This window comes from Vitis vinifera, chromosome 18, assembly GCF_030704535.1.
Source record: "Vitis vinifera cultivar Pinot Noir 40024 chromosome 18, ASM3070453v1".
NCBI classification, from domain to species: domain Eukaryota; kingdom Viridiplantae; phylum Streptophyta; class Magnoliopsida; order Vitales; family Vitaceae; genus Vitis; species Vitis vinifera.
This window is the reverse complement of record NC_081822.1, coordinates 22462378-22486817: the sequence shown is the minus strand read 5'-3', so window position 1 is coordinate 22486817 and position 24440 is coordinate 22462378. Positions and strand designations below refer to the sequence as shown.

The 24440-nt window shown below is 35.3% G+C and overlaps 2 protein-coding genes across 6 annotated transcripts in view; one reads left to right on the top strand and one right to left on the bottom strand.

Annotated features, from left to right (window-relative positions):
- Nucleotides 1–5455: 5455 nt before the first annotated feature.
- Nucleotides 5456–9098, bottom strand: LOC100249422 (MA3 DOMAIN-CONTAINING TRANSLATION REGULATORY FACTOR 2). 3 transcript variants are annotated; one of them, XM_010647508.3, is made up of 5 exons: nucleotides 8983–9098; nucleotides 8334–8421; nucleotides 7865–8124; nucleotides 7663–7757; nucleotides 5456–7567 (listed from the first exon to the last, which is right to left on the bottom strand). In XM_010647508.3, the coding sequence occupies exons 3-5, from the start codon at nucleotides 8115–8117 to the stop codon at nucleotides 5732–5734; spliced, it is 2184 nt and encodes a 727-aa protein (XP_010645810.1). In that variant the 5' UTR covers nucleotides 8118–8124; nucleotides 8334–8421; nucleotides 8983–9098; the 3' UTR covers nucleotides 5456–5731. The 3 variants fall into 3 exon arrangements, with proteins under 3 accessions (XP_010645810.1, XP_010645809.1, XP_010645808.1); XM_010647507.3 differs by having other exon boundaries at nucleotides 8334–8439; nucleotides 8983–9096; XM_010647506.3 differs by lacking the exon at nucleotides 8334–8421 and having other exon boundaries at nucleotides 8983–9092.
- Nucleotides 9099–9183: 85 nt separating this feature from the next.
- LOC100244254 (uncharacterized) overlaps nucleotides 9184–24440 on the top strand; it is a 41326-nt gene continuing 26069 nt past the window's right edge. For all 3 annotated transcript variants that reach the window (XM_010647510.3, XM_010647509.3, XM_019217861.2), the window contains exons 1-5: nucleotides 9184–9399; nucleotides 18256–18315; nucleotides 18560–18662; nucleotides 19403–19475; nucleotides 23078–23123. In XM_010647510.3, the coding sequence (XP_010645812.1) occupies nucleotides 9298–9399; nucleotides 18256–18315; nucleotides 18560–18662; nucleotides 19403–19475; nucleotides 23078–23123 (384 nt within the window). In that variant the 5' untranslated portion in view covers nucleotides 9184–9297. The remainder of the gene's footprint in view (nucleotides 9400–18255; nucleotides 18316–18559; nucleotides 18663–19402; nucleotides 19476–23077; nucleotides 23124–24440) is intronic.

Below are 24440 nucleotides of genomic sequence, written 5' to 3'. Positions count from 1 at the left end.
AGAGACACTTTCAATATAAACCCAATTTTTTTAAAATTGTGGAAGTTGTCAAGAGACATCTTTCATAATTCCCAAAAAATGGAATTATACTGCAGGTCAAGAGACACCTTCCATAATTTTAAAAAAATTGGGTTTATACTAAAAGTGTCTCTTCAAGAGACACTTTCCACAATTTTCATACACAGTAGAAAATTTTGAATTTATGTTGAAGAGAGACATCTTTAACTTTAAAATCATTTCCACAATTTTTAATACATATTGGATTTTGTGGAATTGTGAAAAGTGTCTTTTCAAGATACACCTTTAGTATAAATCCAATTTTTTGGAATTGTAGAAGGCGTCTCTTCAAGAGACATCTTTAGCTTTAAAATCAAATTCATGAGACATTCAAATTTGTCAAATTGTGGAAGGTGTCTCTTCAAAAGACACCTTTAATGCATATTGGATTTTTTGCCATGTGGAAAGTGTCTTTTCAAGAGACTTTTAATATAAATCCAATTTTTTGAAATTGTAGAAGGTGTCTCTTCAAGAGACACCTTTAGTTTAAATTCAATTATTTTAAATATGTATCATGATTTTGAAAATTGTGGAAGATGTCTCTTCAAAAGACACCTTTCATGTGGCCAAAACTACCGTAAATCTATCAATATTTTCCAAATTACCATTTTTTAATAATTATTTTTAAAAATTACTGCAAAAGTTAAAAAAAGCCCGGTGGGAGAAAGTTGTAATGGAATCAAGGAAAGAATCCAAAAAGATAAGAAATTCTTATCCTTTTTTTTCGATAGCTAGAAATGAAGTCATTTTATAGTGCTACAAAATGGTAATCCCCACATTAATATATCAATGACAAGTGTCATAAGGATACAAAGGTCTCTCCTCCCGATTATTCAAGTTGAGGCGGGTTCAATGTGTGTTAATCTCAAGTCAACAAACTTCCAACTTTAGCCATTGAATCAAAACCTTCAAACTAATTCCAAAGTACTCTATGGTAGAAGACTAGCTTCACCATCTAGATATGCCAAATCCATATCAAACCCTCCAAGCCCTACCTCTAGCCTAGACAAATGCATTAGCATTAGAACTTTATTTTAAAGGTGACACCATTAAGGGAGATGTAAATGATTATCTAGCCATAAGTATCATGGAGGAAACATCCTTCCTATAATAGGAGTGAAATAATCAATCTTCTTAGGTGAACATAGTATCACTTTTTCCAAGAGGTAAAGCATTAGAGACCACTCGACATCCATTAAAGATAGAGAAAGACAACCATGCTCAGATGACACAACATTATAACATAGAGGCTATGTAGGGAAAACATGAATTTGTTCACATATTAAAGATCAAGTGCAAGATGCACTACACATCATGTAAGTGGAGAATGGTGTACACACTAATTTTCTTTAAGAAATATGATTTGGGGTTGAATTGAATTTTTATTAATTTTAAAAATGATGTGAGTATAATATTTATTTTGTCTTTTGATACTTTCTTATTTAGTTATTAATTGAGGGCTTAAAGAAACTTGGTCTCAAATGACTTAAACTTAATTTGATCTTTGACTTAATTTGGAGTGCTTGATAAAACTTAATACTTATTATTTAATGATTTAAGTTGACTTTAAGTTAAATTATATTTAAATTATTGACTTAAAACTTATTACTTAATTCTTACTTTAGGTATTAACATTGTTGGATAAAATTAGCTTAAAAGTATTCTAAATTATCAAATTGACATATTTATTTTCATAAATTATAACTAGGGCAAAGTAGATCGAGTAACAATAGGGGTTGTGGAGTAGCAAAAGAGATCATGGAAGTAATTAGGACAAATGAGGATAAAAAGATAAAATGAAGATGGGAACTTTAAGTTATATTTTTAAGTTATTTTATGAAAGATACTTGTTAGCCCAAGGGTTCTCCTAATCGGGTTTTGATGATAAAAAATCATGGTTAAGTAACTAATTGGTTTAATGTTTAAGAATCTTAGGTATAAACTTGAAAATTCATCAAAGGACCAAATGGATACAAGATCGAGACGCTTGGAAGACTTGAGATCATAGGAAATGAATGTAAGATGATAGCATGAGTGCACTTAGGATGTTCATACCTTTTCATGCATCTTAGAAAACTCTGTTTATTCTTTAAAACTTGATTTTCTTTAAAACCCGAGTTTCATCAAATATACCTTAGGCAAATTGATTCAAAATTGGCATATTAACTCACCTAAAGACCTTGCCTAAGTGTTATAAAAGAAAGGAATCAAAAAATAGGTTTTTCGGGGCCAAAAAGGCTCAACCGGTCGAAGCTAAGGCCAACCGGTCAATCGGTTGAGGAACCGGTCAACCGACTGAAGTCGTCCAGTCGAGGACCGGACGAGGAAGGTTAAAAACCTTCTCTCTCTCCCAGTAGCCTTCTCTTCCCAGTCGAGGTGATTCCTTTATCGGTCGAGGTCTGGTTGAGGCAACAGTAACCTGTCATACATTAAATGCTCCAACGGCTAGTGAACCGGTCGACCCCTAGCTCGACCGGACGAGGTTGCCTTTTGCTGTTTTTGACTCCCGAGCTTAGAAACCTATAAATTGAGAGCTCCACTTCATTTATGACAAAGAGAACAATTGCATTCAAAGCCTACCTACTTGTTCTTGATCAAAAAGCTCTCATTTCTTTCTTAGTGCATTAAACCATCATTTGCATATTCTTAGTGCACTCTTGTAAATCATCCTAGCTTTCTCTTGTACTTGAGCCATCCTTAAGCTAGGTTGAGAGTTTCATCTTTGTGTAAACTGAGTGTGAAAGCCTTCAAGTGGTTCAAATCTTGAAGAGATTGTGTAAGAGCCCATTGGAGCCGGAATCCAAGTGTAAGAAGATTGAAAGCTTGATTGAAGCTTCAAGTTAGTGGAACCCTCACTCGGTTAGGAGATTGAGGAGAGTGGACGTAGGCAAGGGAGTGCCAAACCACTATAAACCCGAGTTTGAATTCTCTAACTTTATCTCTTTCCTTTATTTATTTTGTGCATATATTATTGTGTGGAAAAAGATTTTAAAATACCCAATTCACCCCCCCCCCCCCTTTTGGGTATTTTCCTTAATTATTCATAGCCTTTGTTTTATCAATACTTAATTTGCTTAATGACTTAAATTAAGTTATTAAGTCTCTTTAAGTTATTATGTTGGTTTACTAAAAACCTATTTAGTTTTGAGTCTTGATTTGAATTAGGTTATGTCTTGACTTGGTTTTCAACTTAATTTGCATCTAAGTGTAACTTAGGTTTTAATGTGACTTAGATTTTGACATGACTTGAGTTTTGATTTGACCCTTAAAAAGACTTGAATTTTAACTTGATTTGGGTATTGACATGACTTGAATCTTGGTATGTCTTGGACCTCAATGTGACTTAATGTTTGTTGTGGCTTGAGTCTTGGTTTGACTTGAACAACATCAACTAAGGGCTTAAACAACTTGATTTTAGATTTTTTAAAAAAAAGTCTTAAATCTTGAAACTCGAGGCTTTAAAGATTTTGACAATTTGAAGACACTTTAAAGAAATTTAAGATTTGTTGAAGTCCCCTCTCAAGATTTGTAGAAACTTTGGATCTTCCTTGAAAAACTTATCTCTAATACTTGGATTCTAACTTATACTAAAAGTTTTGAAATTAACCTTATTTATAGGAACCAAAAATATTGTTTTTGGGTAGTTTTTAAATTCCTCATAAATATTCTTCATTGGTTAAAAATAATATTTAAAGATATTTGAAAAACTACATTTAATAATTTTCAATTTTTTTTCCTAACAAAGATTAAAAATTACTTTTTTTTTTTGTATTTTAATAATTATATTTTAATTATTAGAATATATATTTTTCTTGCCATGGAAAGCAACTTCAAGTTGTCTTTGGGCATGACCCATGTTACACATAATATTATTTTATTAGTAAAATTCGTGATCCACATGGCAACTTTTAATTTGTCAAATTTTAAATTAATTATGAATATTTGATTTTTCTATTGATCCATAATTAACTTAATTTCAACATGTGTTAAACTATAAAAGATTAAATTTTGCCCCTCTATAATTAGCCATATGTCACGATGGAGCACACATGACAGATATTAGACACATGTTACACAATTATTAATCACCATGATTTTTTCAAAATTGGTTACCAATTTGAATTAGAATATGATTAGTTGTTTATCAAAACTAGATTAAATGCTTGAAAAATATAAGACCATCAAAACTTTAAATTTTTAAGCATGAGATGTTTCCAAATCATTTGAGATCTCTTGCTTACCTCAATATTACTCTTATAAATAGCAATTTAAAATATTGTAGTGTTAATCCGAGTTCACAATTATTTTTGACAATCATTCGTAACAATGCTACAAACTACAGACATTTTTGCGATGATCATTTTCAAAGCTGTCACGACCTACAAGTTTGGTAGAAAGAGGAAGAAGAGTCGAAACTCAATACAAAACAAGCAAAGCCCTTCACTATTATTGCACATAGACTACTTTACAACTTAACACATTCATATAGGATACGATATATGTAACTTAAAATATCATTTTTATCGGGATATGATATTATTGGATATTATATATAATAAAATACTATTTCAAGGCATTATGTTCAATGTCATATATTATGTCATACTTACATTTGATTCATAAAACAAAGAAAAAAAATGGAATGAAAAATGTATTATATTTCAATATCTGATATTTGTATAAAATAAAATTATATTACATTTCAATATTTTCTATTAAAAAATATGAAATATTTCACATATTTAATTTTATTTGAAAATCATTCTATAATCTATAATTCAGTAAGTGGTTATTTATTTGTTAATCATTTTTAAGATTAAACTATTTAAAATTTATAAATAAAAATATTATATTATGTTGTTAAATATTAAAAATATTTTGTACATTGAATACAATATCAAATAATACAAATATTAGTACTAATTTTGGGTATATTTTATACATATTTTTAGGTTTTTTTAAAACATAAATTTAATTTTTTTTTAATCAAAACAAATAAATAATATATGTAATTGAAAAAAAAAATAAAGAAAAAAAATTTAAAAAAAACGTACATTTATGATTCATAAGGTATATATGATTCATAAGATATATATGTCTCATATTTTGACTCGGGATTATTGTATCCCATGGATAGCATACATTAAAAAGAAAAAAAATGGAATAATATATTGTACAACTTATGTATTGGTCAAAGACAGAATATGATAAATAATGAGATAATTTATTAATTCTATTTAATTGATAGTGGAGTATGTTTGTATCTTATCTTATTACATATTATATTCAACCAATCAACCAAACATGAACATATAATAAAAAAATTTAACACTGGAGTAAAATTATATTCAGCTAAAATAATTTGGAGTAAAATTATATTCAGCTAAAATAATTAAAATTAACTGTTAAAAATTTCATATCAGGGTAATAGATTAAGAGACAGTTAAAAAATTTTTTTGTCACAATAATCACAACATACTCAAAAAGAAAACTACCTAAAAAAAAAAAACAAAAAAACAAACAGTTGTATTAATTGTTGTTGTTGCTGCCCGGATGATATTGCAGCAACAAGAGCAGAATGGAAGACGTGAAGAACAAAGGATGGCAGCAAGAGCAGAATGGAACACATGTAGAGGAAAGGATTGCAGTGATCAAAATAGCCTCCCTCTCAGTATCATAAACAGGAGCCATTTTCTGCCGCGTGTTCTGGTTTGCTGATGGAGAATGATGCATCCAACCACCCTGCAATCTTGGCTTGCTCCACATAATATGTGAACTGCTTCTTGGCATCAGGCACATCCAAGGCCAGGTCGTCCAGAGCTTCCCCCACCCTTGAGAAGCCCTTCATCATTTGGTACATGGTGATGAGTCCTGAGCCAAAGCACTCCCTCAGCAGGCGCCATAGTCTTTCATTCTTCTTCTCTATCACTGTCACCAGTGCCTTTTTGACAACCTCATGGTGGAAAAATGGCATGCCCAACTCCTTTATGCAACGACAAGCTTCCCTGAAGTCCCCGCCGGATTCATACTCCTCTAGCAGCTTTCCAATCTTGTCCTTTACATCCTCAACTGCACGTGCAGTGCTGCCGCTTCCCCCACCGCCCCAACACCTTAGGATTCGCTCGCCTGAAAGACGAGCCTTTAGTAGTGACTTGGCCATTTGAAGCACTTTGCTGCCTATGGAATCTGGGCTCAGGCACTGGCTCCCAATCTCTTCCAAGTGTTGTGGAGCGAGGACTTCATCCACAACTGCTCTAGCTAAGAACATTGCAAGGTCCTCAACAACTACTGGGATATCTAGAGCAGTGTCGTCTGCAGATTCTATCAACATTACAAACCCGTTTACAACATCATCTGCTGGAAAACACAGGGATGACAACAGAATAGAAGCCATTTCCTTCTCCCTATTTTTTCGGTCCATGGCTAGTGTTATCAGTCTTTTAACAAATATAGCATTTAGTTCAGCTGATGAAGGACTGTTTTCTGATTCTAGACAACTGCTTACTTCTGAAATATCGCCTGAGAAGAAATATTCTTGGATAATAGATTGGGCCTTGAGCTTGAAAGTTCTGGCAACATTATCTTCTAGTGATCGCTTCTCTGGCTCTAATGACAGGGACTTCAAAGATGAGGCAGACAACCAGCCCTCTGATGCTGCCTTGGAGATTAGTGACTTCAATATACTCTTTGCACTTGGTATGTCAAGTGATAAGTCATCAACACTGTCAATCATCCGACCAAACCCTTTTGATATTTGACTAGAATTGATCAAACCTTCTTCAGCAGCTGCCTTCAACAAGTCAAGTAGGCGGTCTTCAGCATGCCGCCTCTCCATTGCCATTATAAGAGCCCGCTTAATTATCTCATGGTGGAAGAAAGGGACTTTCAAATCCTTAATGCATCTGCAGGCCTCTTTTACATCTCCACTCACTCTATACTCCACCAGTAGATTGTTTATCCGAGCCTTCACATCCTCAACTGTCGTATTCTTGCTACCTCCCCATCGCCGCTCAATGATCTCTGCATGGAGGGGAGCTGCCAAATAGCCCTTCTCAGCTCTTCTCAAGACTTGAACACCCTTTGAGTCCTTGGGCAGGGAAGCTAAATGTTTTGTCAAAAATGCAGGAGGAAGAATGTCATCAACCACAGCGCGAGCCACAAACAGAGCAAGCACATCAATTGTGTCTGGTATATCTACAATCAAGTCATCTGAGGATTCCACTAATTTACCAAAGCCTTTGTATACTTGGGAGGGATCAATGACATCTGCATAGAGTGCAGACAATAGAACAGCAGCCATTTCCTTCTCTTTGTCATGTCTATCCATAGCCATTGAGACAAGCTTCTTAACAAAATAAAAATTGTAGCGTGGCAAGCTGATTTCTCTCAACTCACTGGCAGTTGAGACAACATCGTCAGTAGCGAAGTATTCCTCCACAATCACAGCAGCCTTCTTCTTGTACTCAGCAAACTCCTCAGCTGATTTTCTCACATTTGTATGGTCGCATTCCTGTATCCATTTTCATATTTCAAAGTTTTATAAGCATCATCATTCAAAATGAAATCAAGAACAAAAGCCAATAAGAACAGAACAGAGTATATCACCTCAGTACTATCATAGTTTGGATCATTCAGGTCCAGAGCATGACCTTCCTCAGTTTCAAGCAAACCTCCCCATGTTCCTTTTCCCCCAGAACCACCTGTACAACCAACATTGCTTCATACATTCTGTACATCAAAGTTCTCAAGCACACAGCCTTCAGTCATGCTATTACAAGAGAAAACTAGGAATCAGTCAGTCAATCACCTTTCTTAGGGCGCCCATCTTTGGGAGAATGAGAGTGCTTATCATCCTTGAGGGGGCTCCCCCCCTTGCTTGTGCCTTGTCTGCATCTGGGAGAACTTGGGGACCTTGGAGAACCTGGGGACTTTGGAGATTTTGGAGACCTTGGAGAAATGGAGATCTGCAATGGAGAAACAGACAATGGATCTGCACTCTCTGAAACAGACTGGTGAAGCTCCCGATGCTCATTTGATACAAAACCATCACTGTACTCCATCAGCTTACTGCTTTCAAAGACAAAACATCTAACACCATTACTCCCCAAATGCCAATGACATTGGACATATAGTCTATATGCTTTATTCCCAACAAAAAAAAAAAAATGTTAAGAAAAATGATTTTTTTATGTTTGGAGTAATGTATAATAATAATTTATTAATTTTAAATTATTTTGATCATGACAAAATAACAGGAGCTTAAAACAAAACCACACCTTCAGAAACATGATATCTTTCTTTTTTTTTTTTGTTTTTTTGTCCTGAGCCACTTTGCCCCAACAGTACAAAAGGCTTCCCAGAATTCTGAAAATGAAGTCAAGGCTGCATGAAACATTTAAACAGACATGAAACCCAATGAATATCATAAAAACAACCCATCTACCATGATATCAGAACAATCTAGGATTCCTTGGATGAGATTCAAGTTGATTTTTGGTAGCAGAAATGAAAACAATCAACATTTTGCTCTTTGAATTTCATGCTTTCATGGATTTTTTTTTTTTCTCTTAATTTCTCTGCTAACCAAGTTTTGAATTCTTCAAGGTTGTTTGACATAATATGAATCCTTCAATGAGGAACACCTCAAGAATCAATCTCAACCCTAATAAATTATGAAATTTGACAAAATAAAGTTGAATCAAAACCCTATTAGCAGTTTTCTTTCCATATGTAATGAAGACTTTCTGCAAATTTTCTCTTCAACATTAATCACAATCCTGGATTCATTTTCAATGATTACACAGAATTATGAACAGAAACTAGAAAATTATATATGTTAATGCCAACCAATTATCAAATGAAGGCACATTTTCCATGAACGAGAAAAGAAAAAAAAAAAAAAAAAGGAGAAGGAAAAAGACAGACCTCATGAATCCCTGTTTCCAAACAAAATGGATGATCCTCTTCACCAATGACTTGGAGAAGAGGCCTGAGAAAGATTGAAAAGGAAAAATGCAGTCTTTTTTTCTTTTGGTTTTGAGTACTTTCAAAATTCTTACTACTGTCCTTTAATTTTGTTTTATACGGCTAAAAAAAAGGAATATTTTGGGGAAAAAATTATATAAAATATTAAAATTTGGAACGAATTAGTCGTTCAGTTATTTTCTTCCCCAAAACTCGTCGTTTTGTTCGGAAGTGTTTGGCTCTCGAGGCATCGTCGCAGTTACGGGAGCGACCACCATGAGGAGTGGCACCGCTGATCCTCAATCAGAGGGCGATCTTGCTCTTGATCTAATTTCCACCCTTCAATCTCAACTGCTCTCTCTCCGCAACAGAGTACAGGTACGTACGACTGCGAATACACACTAGTTATATATTTTTCCCTTTTCTGGGGTTAGCGTTCGGTTGCCGAGAAAATGCGGGGGAAAGTAGGTTGAACTTGAGGATGTTTGTTTAAGTGCGCCCTAATTCACCAAAATAACAATACAAAATGTAAGGAGATTTTTGCAAGAAAATGGATCAAAATTAGATTTCATTTTATTTTCCTCTGTTTTCTTGGGAACCAAAGGGAGGACTAGACTCCGGTTGGCTGGTTAGTAAGTTGGTGGAGCGGTGACTTCTAAGGAAGTGCCTTTTGAGAAGAGGAGTGCAGAGAGAGGCTGCTGGAAAGAGGTTTTATGGCGTTTGGGTGCCAAGTTCTTTCTAGGGCATTTCTGTTTCTTGGAAATGTCATAATGAAATGTGAAACAATTAAAAACTTGAAATTACTTGAAATTAAAACGAACTAAATTGCGTGTTTGGTTCCTGGGAAAATGTGGGGAAAATTAAATGGAAGTTTTTGAGGATGTATTTTAACTCTCCCAGTTTTTGAAGCACCAACAATGGAAAACATAGAGGATAATTCTTTTTGCAAGAAACCAAATGCAGTAAAAAGAGGAAGGGTGAAGCTCTTGTTTGAGAACAGAGAGAGGCTGTTTATGAGATGTTCATCAATGGTGTGAAGAGCATTGCTAGGGCATTTTTGCTTCATTGAAGTGTTGTAATGAAATTTAAAAGGTTTACTTAAATTAGAATGAACAATTTGTGGGTAGTGTTTGACTTCTAGGAAAATATAAGGGAAAATAAATGGGAGTTCTGAGTATATTAGTTTGAGTTGGCATAATAACAAGAACAGAAAAAGTAAGAAACCTTTTTGTTGGAAGAAATGGAGTGGAGTCAGAGGAGAAGAAAATGAATGTATTGTTGTCTTTTTTCTTCTTTTCTTGGAAATCAAGGTTGGTGTAGAAGGGCTTCACTAGAGCCAAGCCATGGATGGGGGCAATTTTATGTTTTTTAAACTGTTGTCAGGACATCAATCTATGATGTTTACTAAAATTTACAATGACCAATTCATATGAAAACTGCTAGGAAACAGTAATGCTATTTTTTTTTGGGATCAAATTCGTCAAATGGTTTATCTGACCTGACATAATGTAGAAAACTCTTCAATTCTCAACAACAAAAGGACTCTTTGCCAATAAAAGCTTCAACCTTACCATGATACCTCTATGTGTTCAAGAATTCTTGATTCCTTTCTTTCCAATAATTGCGGGTGGAGCAACAAAACATCCCGAAACTCTTATTTCTGGCTCATATACCCCAACTATGAATAATGCTCCATCCATGACTTAACATCAGCCGCTAGATGCCAAAATGAGTAAAGATAATTTCCCACAATTCCAGAGGGGTATTGCAATGTAAGGATGGATTATTCACTGTTTCAATCACATTTCACATGATGCACATTCTACAATGATCCAAATCCTGCTTTTTTTGATAGGTAAATAAAAACATATTAACAGCACCCAACGATAAAGCGCACCAAAGTCCATAGGGCATATACAAAAGACTCCAAAAGGCAAAGTGAAAATAGAAAAAGGACAACAAAAAACAAAATCCCCCTTTATCGAGTCCTAAACCAATCTATAAAATATGTCATGGATGTGGGACCCTCATCTATGTACCTCCCAACCTGCAACAATATATTATAAAGAAGCGTGGATTTGAAGCTTGACCGAAATTCTCTTTGCTTTCAAATGATCTTTGATTCTCTTTCAATAATGTCCAATATATGCATAATGGGACAACTCTCCAAACCTTATTCCTTAATTTCTCTACAAAAGACCCACACCACCTTAAGAGAATTTCTCTAATGGAAGAAGACATGACCCATGCAATCTTGGACAAGGAAAACACCAAATGTCATAACGCCCTTGCTTTAGCAACAAAGCAAGAGGATATTATCAACAAACTCATCTTCTTCCTTGTAAAGAAAGTATCATTTCTCCAAAGACCATCCTCTCCTTTACAGATCCAAAGTCAAGACTTTTCCTCAAGTTGCTTCCCAAGCAAAGAACCCTAATTTTGTTGACACTACGAATTTTAAATAGCTTACACAAAAAAGTGTTGAAGGATTTGACTAAAAACTTGCCCTTCTTTGCTTTCAACAACTCTATCCTATCCTTCTCATCCCTTCTCTCACAACCTTGCTTTAAAGCCTCAAAAGGAAGGCTTGAACTCTTTCCATCTCCCAATCATTTAGATCCCTTAAAAAGTGAGGGTTTCAACAACTTCTCTCACTTAGGTGGTGTTTGTTTTTTTACTTAATTCTAAATAGAACCTTAATGATTAATAGTATTAAATATTAAGTTGTTTGTTTTTGTAGTATTTTATTTCTATTAAGTATTAAAAAGTAAAAAAACCAATATGTTATTTTTTCTATTTAGAAAAAGTTACATATTTTGGCTTTTTCTATTTAGTAAAAAGTTTATAATAAGTCATGAAAAAGTAGAAAAACAAACAACCTAAATTCTAAAACTAAATTGCTTTCAGCAAAAAGCCAAAAAAACAAACACCACCTTAGTTGATTCCAAACATCCATCACCTTGCATCCTTCATCAAAGCTATAATGTATAAGAAGGGAGAAGACTCACTAAGAGTTGAATTACCACTCTATTTATCTTCTCAGAAGTTTATGCACTACTAGTTGCCATAACGAAGGAGGTTCTACCATTAATACCATCCCAACCTCTCCTGATGGCCTTTTACAACCTTACTCCAACATCGCTCCTCCTTTCCTAAGAACAACAACCCTTCTCTTTCCCAAATGTCCCAATAATAAACTCACTTCCAAAAGACTCGATGATTGAGACATGTCTCCAATTCCGCTTACCCACCAAAGTCTTGTTGATAAAGAATTTCTAATACCAAAATCTTCATCTCGTTTCTTCCTACATGCAGTTGCTTAATTCACCAAGTACAACTTTTTCTCTAAAGCACCTCTTCCTCATAAAAAGTCTCTTTGTACCTTCTCACTTTTCATACTTGCCCTTTTAGGAATGATAAAAGGAGACATGCAATAAATGGGCAAGCTTGATAGAGTGCTTATGATAAGAGTAAGTCTCTCGGTCTTGTAAAGATGTTGCTTATCTCTCAACAAGAATTTGCTTACATTTCTTTTGAGTTAATCTTTAGCCTTGAGAACTTCAAACCATATGAAAGTCCAACTTAGATATAATATTTGATATTGGCTAGCCTTAGAAAAAAGGAGATTATCATCAATGAATAAAAGATGAGACAACTCTATCCCTATGCCTCCCATCTCACTCGCCTTAAACTTATAAATGCAACCTTTTTCCTTTGCCCTCTTCAAAAGAGAATTCAGGACTTTCATTACTAAGAGCTCTAGAAGAAACCGATGGGAGTTCTATTCACTTGCATTGAAAATCTCACTATAGATATGAACCATTTAATCCAACCAACCCATTTTTGTTCAAATCCCATTTTTTCAAAGATTGGTAGCAAATAAACTCAACTAATATGGTCATTGGCCTTTTCTATGTCAAACTTGTGTAACAACACATCATTAGAAATGCTCTTTAACTTTGAACTAATTGCTTCATTAGCAACATACACGACATCCAAAATTTGTCTCTCCTTAATAAAAGCATTTTGAGAATTTAAGACTACTTTTCCCATCACTTTCTTTAACTTATTTTTTAAAACCTTAGCTAGTGGCTTGTATAAACTACTCATCTAACTTGTAGACTTCTAATCTTTCAAATCCTTTGCACTTTCCTTCTTTGGAATCAACACCAAGAAAGTGACATTTAAACTTCTTTCAAATAAACTAAGGTCATAGAATCCTTGAAGAAACCCATCATTGCATGCTTCACAAATTCCCAACAATGCTACCTAAACACCATTATGAACCTATCGTGCCTTAGTACTTTATCCCTACTCATCAAAGCTAGAGCTAAAAAGACTTTTTCCTTTGAAAAGGTTATCTCCAAACCTTTAGCATAATCCTTAGACAAAGTCTCGAAATTCATCCCACTAATGGCAAGTCTCTAGTCTCCCAATTTAGAAAAGAGGCTACAAAAGAGCTGAATTATCACATCCTTTATCTCCTTCTCTTCAGTGAGGTAACCACCATTTACCTTGATCCTAGCCATAAAATTCCTTCTTCAACGCGCATTCCTCGTTTTATATAAGAACTTAGTATTTTTGTCTCCTTTCCTCTACCAAATTTCCCTAGACTTTTGCCTTCATGATGCATCTTTTAAGAAGGCTCATTGATGGTATTCCTCTCAAGTTGTTGTTCTAGCCTCAACTTCTTCCTCAGAAAGAATTACTACCCTTTCTTTGGCATCCTAAAACCCACATGATTCAATGTTTCCTCCTTTCAAAAAAAGATATCACAAACACCTCATGATTCCACACTTTAAGATCTACCTTCAATGCTTTTAACTTAGACGCTAAAGAAAAACCATATGGATATTAGCTCCTTAACAGCTCTCTAAAAGCTTTCACTTGTAGCCACATTATTGAAGCTAAAAGGAGTTTTACCACTCCTTATCCCACTTCCATTGAACAAAATGAGCAAATGATTCAATATTGGTCTAGGCAAAATGCTAGAAACCCTGGATCTCTCTGTTCCCAAACCCTAGATCGAATAGGTACACGTAAGTCTACCCCAAGCTTCTATAAAAACTATTCTAGCAGAAACAATGGCTTTTAAAACCATTTAGAATAATAAACTAGAAAAGATAGTAATCAGACCTAGATTTGGATGTTCCTAGATCAATTCCTCACGGTGAAGAATGTGCTTGAATTGTTTGGAGGTCTTGTACATCCAAAATCATCCGCCTTATGACTTGAACCACGATCTAAGTGCTCGAAAGTGTGGGTTGTCTCTCTTACTCTCTAGAAGTGGAAGACGATTGTCTCACAAAAGTGATAGAAACCTTAATAGGGTTCTCCGACTGGGCTTAAGCAACTTGAACCCACTAAGACACCCTTGCGTAATCAATCAATTAATCTTATAAGGCCATCTAATTAATCAATTAACTCAATCCAGAGAACTTGTTCACTATTCTTTGTACAACCTTGCATAATTACCAAAACATCTTTATGCACAAAAGTGAACCGAGAGTTAATCCAACTCTCATAAACCATGTCATCATGGTATATGAGCTCAAAGTAGGGACCATTATGACCCATAGGAGTATTGCTCCCCCTATAATCCAATTGTGAAGTTGATTCAACATTCCACTAAAGAGAATCAACTGCACTCTAGTATCCTATGTAAATAATAACAAGATAGAGCTTGAGTTTGTGATCTACTATCCACTATATGCAGACTTCTCATAAATTGGTGCCCATAATCTAACAAGGTAATGTTATCACCTACCAAGATTACCTCTCCAATCCTTGAATTACAGATCACATTTATTATGTGATCAATTAACATACTTTGGCTCCAATGAACATATATCAAATTTCCACTAAAGGAAATACTATGACTAGTCTTCTAGATCACATGTCCTTTGGATCACCTAAAGGGATACACTATCTCAATCCCATCAGATATCATAGTGCCTATATTAAAAATACCTGTTGTCACCAACCTTTATCAACAGTGACCCAATCCTTAAGGATATATGACCACCTGGGAGTTTTACCTATAGGTCAAAGCTTCCTATTGACTTTGGCACAAATTCAATATCCTCTCAAGGTTGAGAGTTTATGTAGTATAGTAACTTGCTAAATCATGACGTGTAATAGTCTTATGTTATAATTCACCATAGGTCTTTTTTAGTGTGCATCACATATACTAGTGCACTCACCATAGGAAAACCATTACAATAGCCAAGACAAGTCATCCCTCTAATTAAGAGGTAATGCACTACAATCTCAAATGGATTGCCTAAATCCATGAATCGACTATGGACTATTCATCAGTTTGCAATGAACCCATGATTTGGATCTTCTGTACAAATCTTAATGCACCTAAGCCATGTATAATGCAAGTGATGTGGGTCATGTATGCTCAAATAACTGATTAATGCAAAATAGGATAACAAATGGAAAGTTAAGAAACATAAATAAATAAATTTATAAATGAATTTTTATTTGTTACATCATGTCATGTTTTCTAGGGCTCAATCCCAACACAAAACACTTTGTAACAACCAATAAACTGGTTCTTCCAATATTCATACTCTAAGAAACTGTCTTGTCTTGAAAGGGATTGGTTGCTCATGCCTTTACACAAAGTGAAAGAGCCCTCAATCAATAGGAAATCACTCAAGTTCAACTCTTCAATAATTCTTGTAAACCATCTCATGGTTGCAATTATTCTATCATAGCTTCTTCTTTTACCTAGGAATCTGACCATGTTAAATGGCCCAACAACTTAATAAGGATCACTTCACAAACCTTCTATATCCCTAATTCCACCTAAAACTACTCCCTTGAGTAGGATCATAAACCCTAATGAAATCCTAAACAAAAGCATCTTTTGAACATATGAAGCAAAATAAAATGGTAATGCTCTCATTTCCATTTCAAGCAATTTCAACACTCTACTATGCTTGAAGACCATAATGCCATTAATTCCCCCTAGCATCTATCATTTCCCAATCTAAAAATGTTCCCACCCCCAAGCTCCTAACCAACTCCACTATCATTTCTTAAACTTTAGTTTCTTATAACACACCAAATCAACCTTCCTAGACCTAATTAGAGATTTAATAATCTTCTTTCTTTTTTTTTTTTTCCTTATCACTAGCCCCTCTTACATTTTGAAAAAGAATTCGCAACTTCATTGACTAAGTGCAACTAATTCCCAACCACCATTTCCATTCCCACCTTCTTTCTCATCTGCTCTTTTGTAGTTCACAGGGCATTCTAGTTTCCAAAGCTTCCTTTTGGTTTTTGAAGACTTTGTTTCTTCTTTGTTAGAGCCCCCTAACCTTCTCCCATTTCCTTGCATCCATTGTAAAGAGGATGAAAATCTTTGTAAGTTAGCATGATCAGAAGCCTATGAAACTCAACCAACTTGGAAATAGACAACTCTTTAGAAAAGCATACATTACCCAACACCCCCCAAACCCAAACCACAAACTCCTTACACAAAGATCCTTTAAGAAATCTTCCAAAGTTATCAAGGAATTCCACCAACCTACCGTCATGAAAAATCTTCCTCAAAGGCCCTTCATAGACTAAACCCCCTAAACGTCTCACCCAAACTTTTTTTGGCATGAATCCCTATTCGGGAGCACCTACCCTTTAGGGTCCATTTGTTTAGATAGAGTATTTTATCCTTTAAAGGACCTCAACCACCCTCTTCTAAGGATCATCTCTGAATCAGAAACCTTTCAAAACCAAATAAGATGAGAGCTCCCCCAAGAAAGGGTAGGCACACATCCCATTTAACCTTTCAATTACAAACTTTGGAAGGTCCACATCCTTAAAGCAAATAGCTCTGGAGCTTGATTAGAGAGGTCCCCTTATCTACCTGCTAAGCAACACCACAAGGCTCCACTTTTTGTTTCACATCCTTTTCACTTAGTTGGATCCACACACTATCTCCCACCTTAAATTATGTTTTTCTCTCTACATCTACTAAGAAACTCATTTCATATTTAAACAAACGTCCTTGCTTTTGTTGAGGATCCTCTTATAGAAAGCATGATTTTAGCCACTAAAGCAGGTTGACTCACTTGAATATAATAGTTTGCCTTAAGGTTGTAGAGTTTCTATGCAAGAGCAACCCATCACCTTGGAAACCGCTTGCCTTCTAGAAACACCAACAATTTTTTTTGCTTTCGTAATACACAAAAAATGAAGGAAGGGCCTTGCACCAACACTATGCAACTCTAGAACATAACCCCTCCTTCCTTCCTTCCTTCCAAACCTTGTGGAAATGGTTTTCAACCTTCCCTTTGTACCAAGCTTCCACTCCTCAAGAGACACTCTAATCCTCAAACTTTCCCAGCTAGAGAACCCTCTGCCTCTCTCTAGAACCTTACCTTCTAGCCTCTCCCTAAACTCTTCAATAGAGATTGCAAAAAGACTTGGATTCCACCCGAAACCAAAGCTTTCCTTCCTTGTGAACGACACCCCTTCTTCTCTGAACCCTGCTTATTCAAGACCCAAGGATTCTAAATTTTTAATACAACTCAAAGTGCCATGTCATACTTGTCAAATGCTAAAATGTCAAGGGTTTGTTTACAACACTCAACCATGTAAAGAGCACTCCCTTTGAGAGTACCATTGGGCTTTATATTCTATTAGCTGAAAATTTTCCTTCATCTCCAATATATAGAATTTCAAAATATGTCTTTACTGAGAACTTTTCATTCAGCAATATGTTCTCTTTTTGAATCTCTCTATGCACCTTCACCAGATAGTGATTAAGGAAAAGGTTAAAAGGACTACCACAGTGATGGAAGCTTATAGTAAACACCAAATTCCAATTTGGCACCTTTCCTTCCTTACATTCTGACCAACTTCTTCTTAACCCACCATTTTCATCAAGATGTGAAACTCTTACATTAAGGAAGTATCCCTACATCAAATGCCTTGCCAAAATTTCAATCTCTGTTTGTTTTTTGTGTGGGAATCGATAAGACAAAACCTGCTGTGACTATGCTTAGTGCAGCTATTTAACTTATTTGAGTTGTTTTTTTCTTGTTTCAAAAAGCAAAACATCTTATCATGTAGAATTTTCTATTCGTCAGTTACTCTGGAAAGCCAAATGTAGGGTCAGTTTCATGAATTATTTCCAGCTCCCACAGAAATTCACGTCAAAATTATTGCAAAGTTCTACTGTTGTATGAATTTTTATTTCCTAATTTAAAATCCATAACCCAGGAATTAGAGGCTGAGAATGCAAAGCTATCATCTCAAATTTCAAGTTGCCACTGTCATAAGGTTTGTCCATTCAACTTCTCATACATTTGTTTTATTTGCAATGTATTCTGACTATGTGAATTTGGAATGTTGAGAAACGATCATATTCTGAGCTGAGCAGACAGAAAACATTGAGAAGGAACACTTGGAAAAAGGGACTGAAGGACTCATACAAGATTTATTCCAGACCTATCCCTTTCTGATGATAATGTTATTTTATTAAAGCATAACATTTTGAAGCTCTATATGTATCATCATGCTGCAGATAAGGGAGAAACTTGATTCTATCAGCCTGGTCCAGCAAAGTGATGAATTAAAGCCAGGTGGTGATGAGACCAGAAAGAAAAAATTGAAGGGGAAAATACCAGGTTTCTTTTGCTCTCTATCTGTGTGTTGATTGCTGGAGTATCATTTGAGTTTATAAATGCTAGGCATAATGTTAGATCTTTTAATCAGGCCAATAAGGAGGATGTTGAAGACATATAAAGGTTTTAGCAATCCCAACAAAAAAATAAAAATAAAAAAACTGTAGCATGCCATTTCTTTATGTTGTGCCCTTTGGGATGGTAACTATAAGATCATGGAGTGACTGCTACCTCATGGGTCTCACTCCCTTTATCATCATCACTTCATCATGATTGAATATTGGATTTCTGTATTTGACAACAAAAGAAATCTGTTGGGAAGAAACAAAAAAATAAATATATAAATAAAAATAAAAACATACATGTTGGTAATTTGATTTTAGAGGACTAATAGCTTATACACACTTTTCATTCCCTAATCTATTATTCATTTAGTGGTTGTTTATTTCCAAATCTCTTCTTTGATGCTGAGATTGATATTGTTCCTGAGAAATTTGAAATTTATATGTTCTAGTTGTTCTATTAGTTACTTGGGATATGCTAGATTTATTTATTATGAATATCAATTTCCATTTCAAGATTTGCTGATGTTATTTTAGGGTACTGTTTTTCATGATTATGGCATGTCTTGTATCCAACATTCTTTGCTATAATCTTTGTGAGAAGCACCAGCTTTCTGAAGCATTGCTAGGACAATATGGCTAGCCCTTGTGGTTTATTTATATCATCCCTCTTGTGTACAGGCACTAACATGAGGACAATGAATCACATTTCCAAGAGATATGTGGCTCTAAAAGTCATGTATTTTGGTCCAAGGTACTTTATGACTCTTGACTCTTCTTAATACGTTTATTCTTTTCTGTTCTTAATATAATATCCAGGAAGTATACAAAGGGTGCCAAAGGTGCAGAGAAAAGCAAAAGAAAGCCCCACAGACTAGCCTTTCTTTCTACAATCAGTGAAATCTAAAAAGAACTTGTTAGAAACAGTGAAGGAATCCCTACCCCACTTAAAAAAGTGATCTGAGAAAAGACTCTAAACTTGATCAGGACTCACCCAGTCCTCGAAAGTTCTGCAAGTTTGCTCTTTCCAAATACATTAAGACAAGCACAAAGGGATGATTTTTCACACTTTATTATGCCTCAACCCCACAAAATTTTCATGCCAACAAAGCAAAACTTCCTTTATGGACTGAAAGGCACCACCCAAGAGACAACAAAAAAGAAAGAATAAAAGCGGCTAGAAATGTGAACTTACCTTTTCTTTTTGATAGGTAAATAAGAAAAATATTAGAAGTGACTAAGAGGAGACGTGCCAAAGTACACATGATGTATACAGTACGCATAATGTTCACATGATGTGAGCTTACCACAATGGATTAGGATGTGGTTAGCTAAATTCTTATAACACAAGCTCAGATAACACTGATTAATCAAAAACCAACTCCTCCTTATAAGTTGGTTAGTCAAAATCTTCTCCACCACATCCGAGTAAAGAAATCTGGTTTTGATGAAACCTTGAACTGCACAGAATGATGAGAAAGAGTTTGAAACTTGTAGGCTAGGTAAAGGTTTGCCTTTATTTGAATTGCATTCATTGACCATGCCTTAGAGTTTGGTTGATCATACTCATTGCTTGCATTTGCACAAAGGTTTGGCTTTGTTGGAATTCATTGCTCAACCATGTCGTAAAATTTGGTGCATCATACTCATTGGTTACATTTGCACAATCTCTCTCTCTCTCTCTCTCTACCTAGGGATGGCAATTTTCTGGGCTAATTGGGTAACCCACCCTGCCCCGCCCCTATTGGGACGGGTGTAAAATATAATAGACGGGTATAGGTCGGGTATGAGAATATTTTAAAAACCTGAATCGGGTTTGGGACGGGTATGGATTTTGTTCCAACCTGCCCCGCCCCGCCCCGAATATACATTTACAAAATTACCCTTCAACTACTACTAAAATGTCAAAAAACTCCCCATATATATACTTCATTCTTTCCCATTTGCCCTAATTCTGACGGCCACTCCTTCTTCTTCTTCCTCTGATACAGTGGTCTTTCATTCTTCCCATTTGCCCTAATTCCGACAGCCGCTTCTTCTTCTTCTTCCTTTGATGCATTGCTTGAAACCCTATCTCCAGGATCAATACTACTTTTTCTTCCTCCCTCACACCAACTAAAACACTCTGAAATCAATTCCATCTTGTTCTTGGTTTAGCCTTAGAGCCCAAAACTCCTCTTTCGCGACATCAAACTAATCACAGACTTTGATCTCCTTGCCCTAAATATGGGCAACACAATCATCTAGAGCATCACCTTGAAGTCTTTGTCCGAGAGCACAACACAAATGGAACGTGAAAGCCTTTGAAGTAGTGGATTTTATGAAGTCTAGGTTCAAAGATTGGCTTGAAGAGGGATTCACATCCATGGCTGATATTGACCCATTTTCTCGTTTGGTTCAGTTTTCATTTTGTTCTCTTGTAAATGGTTCAGATGGTTTTTTTTTTTTTTTTGTGTTTTGCATTAATTTTGAATCATTTAAGCTAACTATGAGCTTAAAATTATTGATTGTTTTTTTTTTTTGATAAGTAAAGCAAAATGCATTAAGAAAGAGACGGAAATTTACAAAGTATACAAGGGGTATACAAAGCAACTACCCCCTCTAAAAGCAAAAAATAGACCAAAAAAGTCTCACCACCCCTTAGTTGGACGCTAACCATTCCAAGAACCCTATAAGGGATAATCGCTCCTCTCCAATATACAATCTAGCTCAGCTCCACAAGCTACAAACAAAAGAATTCTTAAGTTTTTGAATATCTAACACTCCCCCCCTAAAAGCTAGTCTATTCCTCTTCTTCCAAACCGTCCAAAAAATACACAACAGTATGGACTTCCATATCTTTTTCCTTTTCTTTCCCACAAAAGGGCCCCTCCAGCTAGTTAAAATTATTGATTGTTGTGGTGTTAATTTCAACTTTGATATTATTTTTTCATATTTGGTATATTATCATAATCAGTGAAAGGAAAGTGCATTTGGGTATGAGATTTGCTCATCACCAGTTAGGGTTAGGGCTCAATGGACATTCGGGACAGGGCGGGGATGGGGTTATTAATTCTTTTGTTAACGGGGATGGGATCCAATCAACCTGCCCCGGCATGGGTTTGTGCCGGGGATGGGAAATAACTGTATAATCGGGTGCAGGAATGGGATGGGAATGACCCGTCCCAAACCTGCCCCGTTGCCATTCCTATTTCTACCTGAATGTCTAGTTCATCTTATTCCATGCCTATGACCTGCAGCCTTGGAACAAAATCAAATAATGTTAGTAGTCCAAAGACAAATTTATATCCCATCCTCATCTCTGATGGAGTAAACTTATTTATTACAAAGATAACGAATCACCAAGTAGCTAGGGAAATTTTAGTGGACAAAAAAGTGCTGCCTTGAGGATTGAAGGCATTTGTCTTGGTATTTTGTGGAGACCAGAAGTTTGGTTACTTAGATTAACACCTTGCAGGAGGATACTCATATGCTTCTCTTTGGTGACCCAGGCTCTGACAGTGATTGAAGTACATCTTCCCTGTCTTCCAATAGCAAAGTTGGGCCTGGATTTTCTCACTACTTGTCCAACCATGATCCAGAGTTCTGATTTCCAAGAGAATTTCTATTGTCTAAGAATTGGAAAACTTTTCAGAAAGAAGAAGGATGCAGTAAACAATATATGACAGAACTTGAAACAAAATAAAAAGGTGCTAATTCATATTGTAACAAAATAATATGGAACCAAAGAGGAGTTGCTAATGTGTACAGAAACTAATGAAGGAATCACCAACATTCTTAACATGCAAACAAACAGTGGGTGAATGATATGTTGTAGAAAATGACAATCATACGGCTTATGCACCTAAATGTAAAAAAATAGAGATGAAGATACAGTTCATTTTTTATTTTAACAGTTTATACTTTATGATACTATTAATAATAATGACTGAAAATATTTATAAAAAAAAATATAATTGGAAAAGGAATATGATAATCTTTATATGATGATGATGATGATAAATTGAAAAAAGACCTTTAATTTTATATAAAAAAATTTACTCACTATTTTGAGTAAGCATACCTTAAATTGATGCAATTCCCATTCTTATTAGAATTTTCATTTTGGCTTTTAATCCAAGCTGAGGAAAAGAGGATGGTTATAGTAACTTTATGCGCATGCATCTTTGAGATTTCCTTGTATGTTGTGACGTAACAGGAAAATTATGTTTCTGAAAATCAAGTTCATTTTTTTGTGCTTCTTTTCTGTTGTCTAGCTCCTAGTTCCATTGCTTCATGTTGGGCAAATCCACACTGATTTTATAATTTCCAAGATGATAATGACAACCCTTTGCTACTATTTGTGCTATCTTACAGGTTTTATGGTTTTGCTTCGGAAGCACACATGGATCCAACTGTTGAGGTTTGATTCTTCATCTTTGCATTGTTTTTAGTATTTGGTATATCCTAGTTGGATATCCATCATTGTTATTCTTTCTTATTCATTAATGCAATCCACTGTTGTTTCTCTTTCTCACACACACACACACACATCATAGATGTTTGATTCTTCATCTTTCCATAGTTTTTAGTATTTTTTCTACCCAAGGAGAATAGCCCATCCTTCTTGTTCTTTCTTATTCATTGATGCAATCAGTTCAATTAAAGATTTTACTTGACCATCAATTTAACACAGCCCCCTCTGTGATAGGTTGGGCATTTGGACATTAAATTCTGGATCTCTAGGAGTTTGCTCATAAATTTATTATGATTGGACTTGATAACCATCATGAGGAGGCCTGCCCAATTTTTTTACACAGTTAAGGCTGGATACCATTCAGTTTGTGTGATGTATCCACATGGAAAATTAGCAGTTCACTTTAGGGCCTTTTTGCTTGGATTAGGGTTATGACCAGTAGGTTGCTTGTTTGGGTCTTCCAAGAACTTCGAGGAAAACAGAAGATTACTCAAGTCCTCTCTCACCTGTGTGTATTTACATCCATCCGGCCCATATGCAAAAGCTTATTCATTATCTTTTTCAGGATTATTTATAGTAAATTCTTTCTTTTTAGCCTTGTCCAATCCATCGGGTTCTTGTTCCTTTCTATCTAACTAAATTTTTATGGAAATCTAAAGTTTCATAAGGTAACACTAATGACATGCTATAGTTGAGAAGACCCTACAAAGCCCATAGTCTTGACGTTTGCTTTTTGTCTACGGAGAGTGGAGAAAGGGTGGATCATCTTTTTTTACATTGCCACTTGACTTTAGGGTTATGATATCCATTCAGAGTAACTAACTTGTATTGGGTTTCCCCCTAGGAATATTTGTGACATGATCATTTTATTTAGGGCCTTGAGGATCTCCATTTTAGGCATAGTTCTTTGGCAAACCACTTGTCTTGCGTGATTTGGTTGTTTAGCAGAAAAAAAAAAATGCTAGGATTTTTTAGAACAAGGCAAGGATTTCAAAGATTAGGATCTCATTCATTTCTACTCCTCCTTTTGAGCCTCTTGTTCCACAACTTTTAAGGACATTCTAGCTGGAGGTGTGCTGATTTGTTGGGACAAAAGGTCCTTGGAAATGTTGGAGTGGGAGGAGGGCCAATTTTCAATTTCTTGTAAATTCTGAACTGTGGAAAATGGGGTAGTCTGGGTGTTTACGGGTGTTTATAGCCCTTTCACCAAAGAGGATAAGGAGTGTCTTTGGGATGAATTTGGAGCAATCAGAGGTCTTTGGG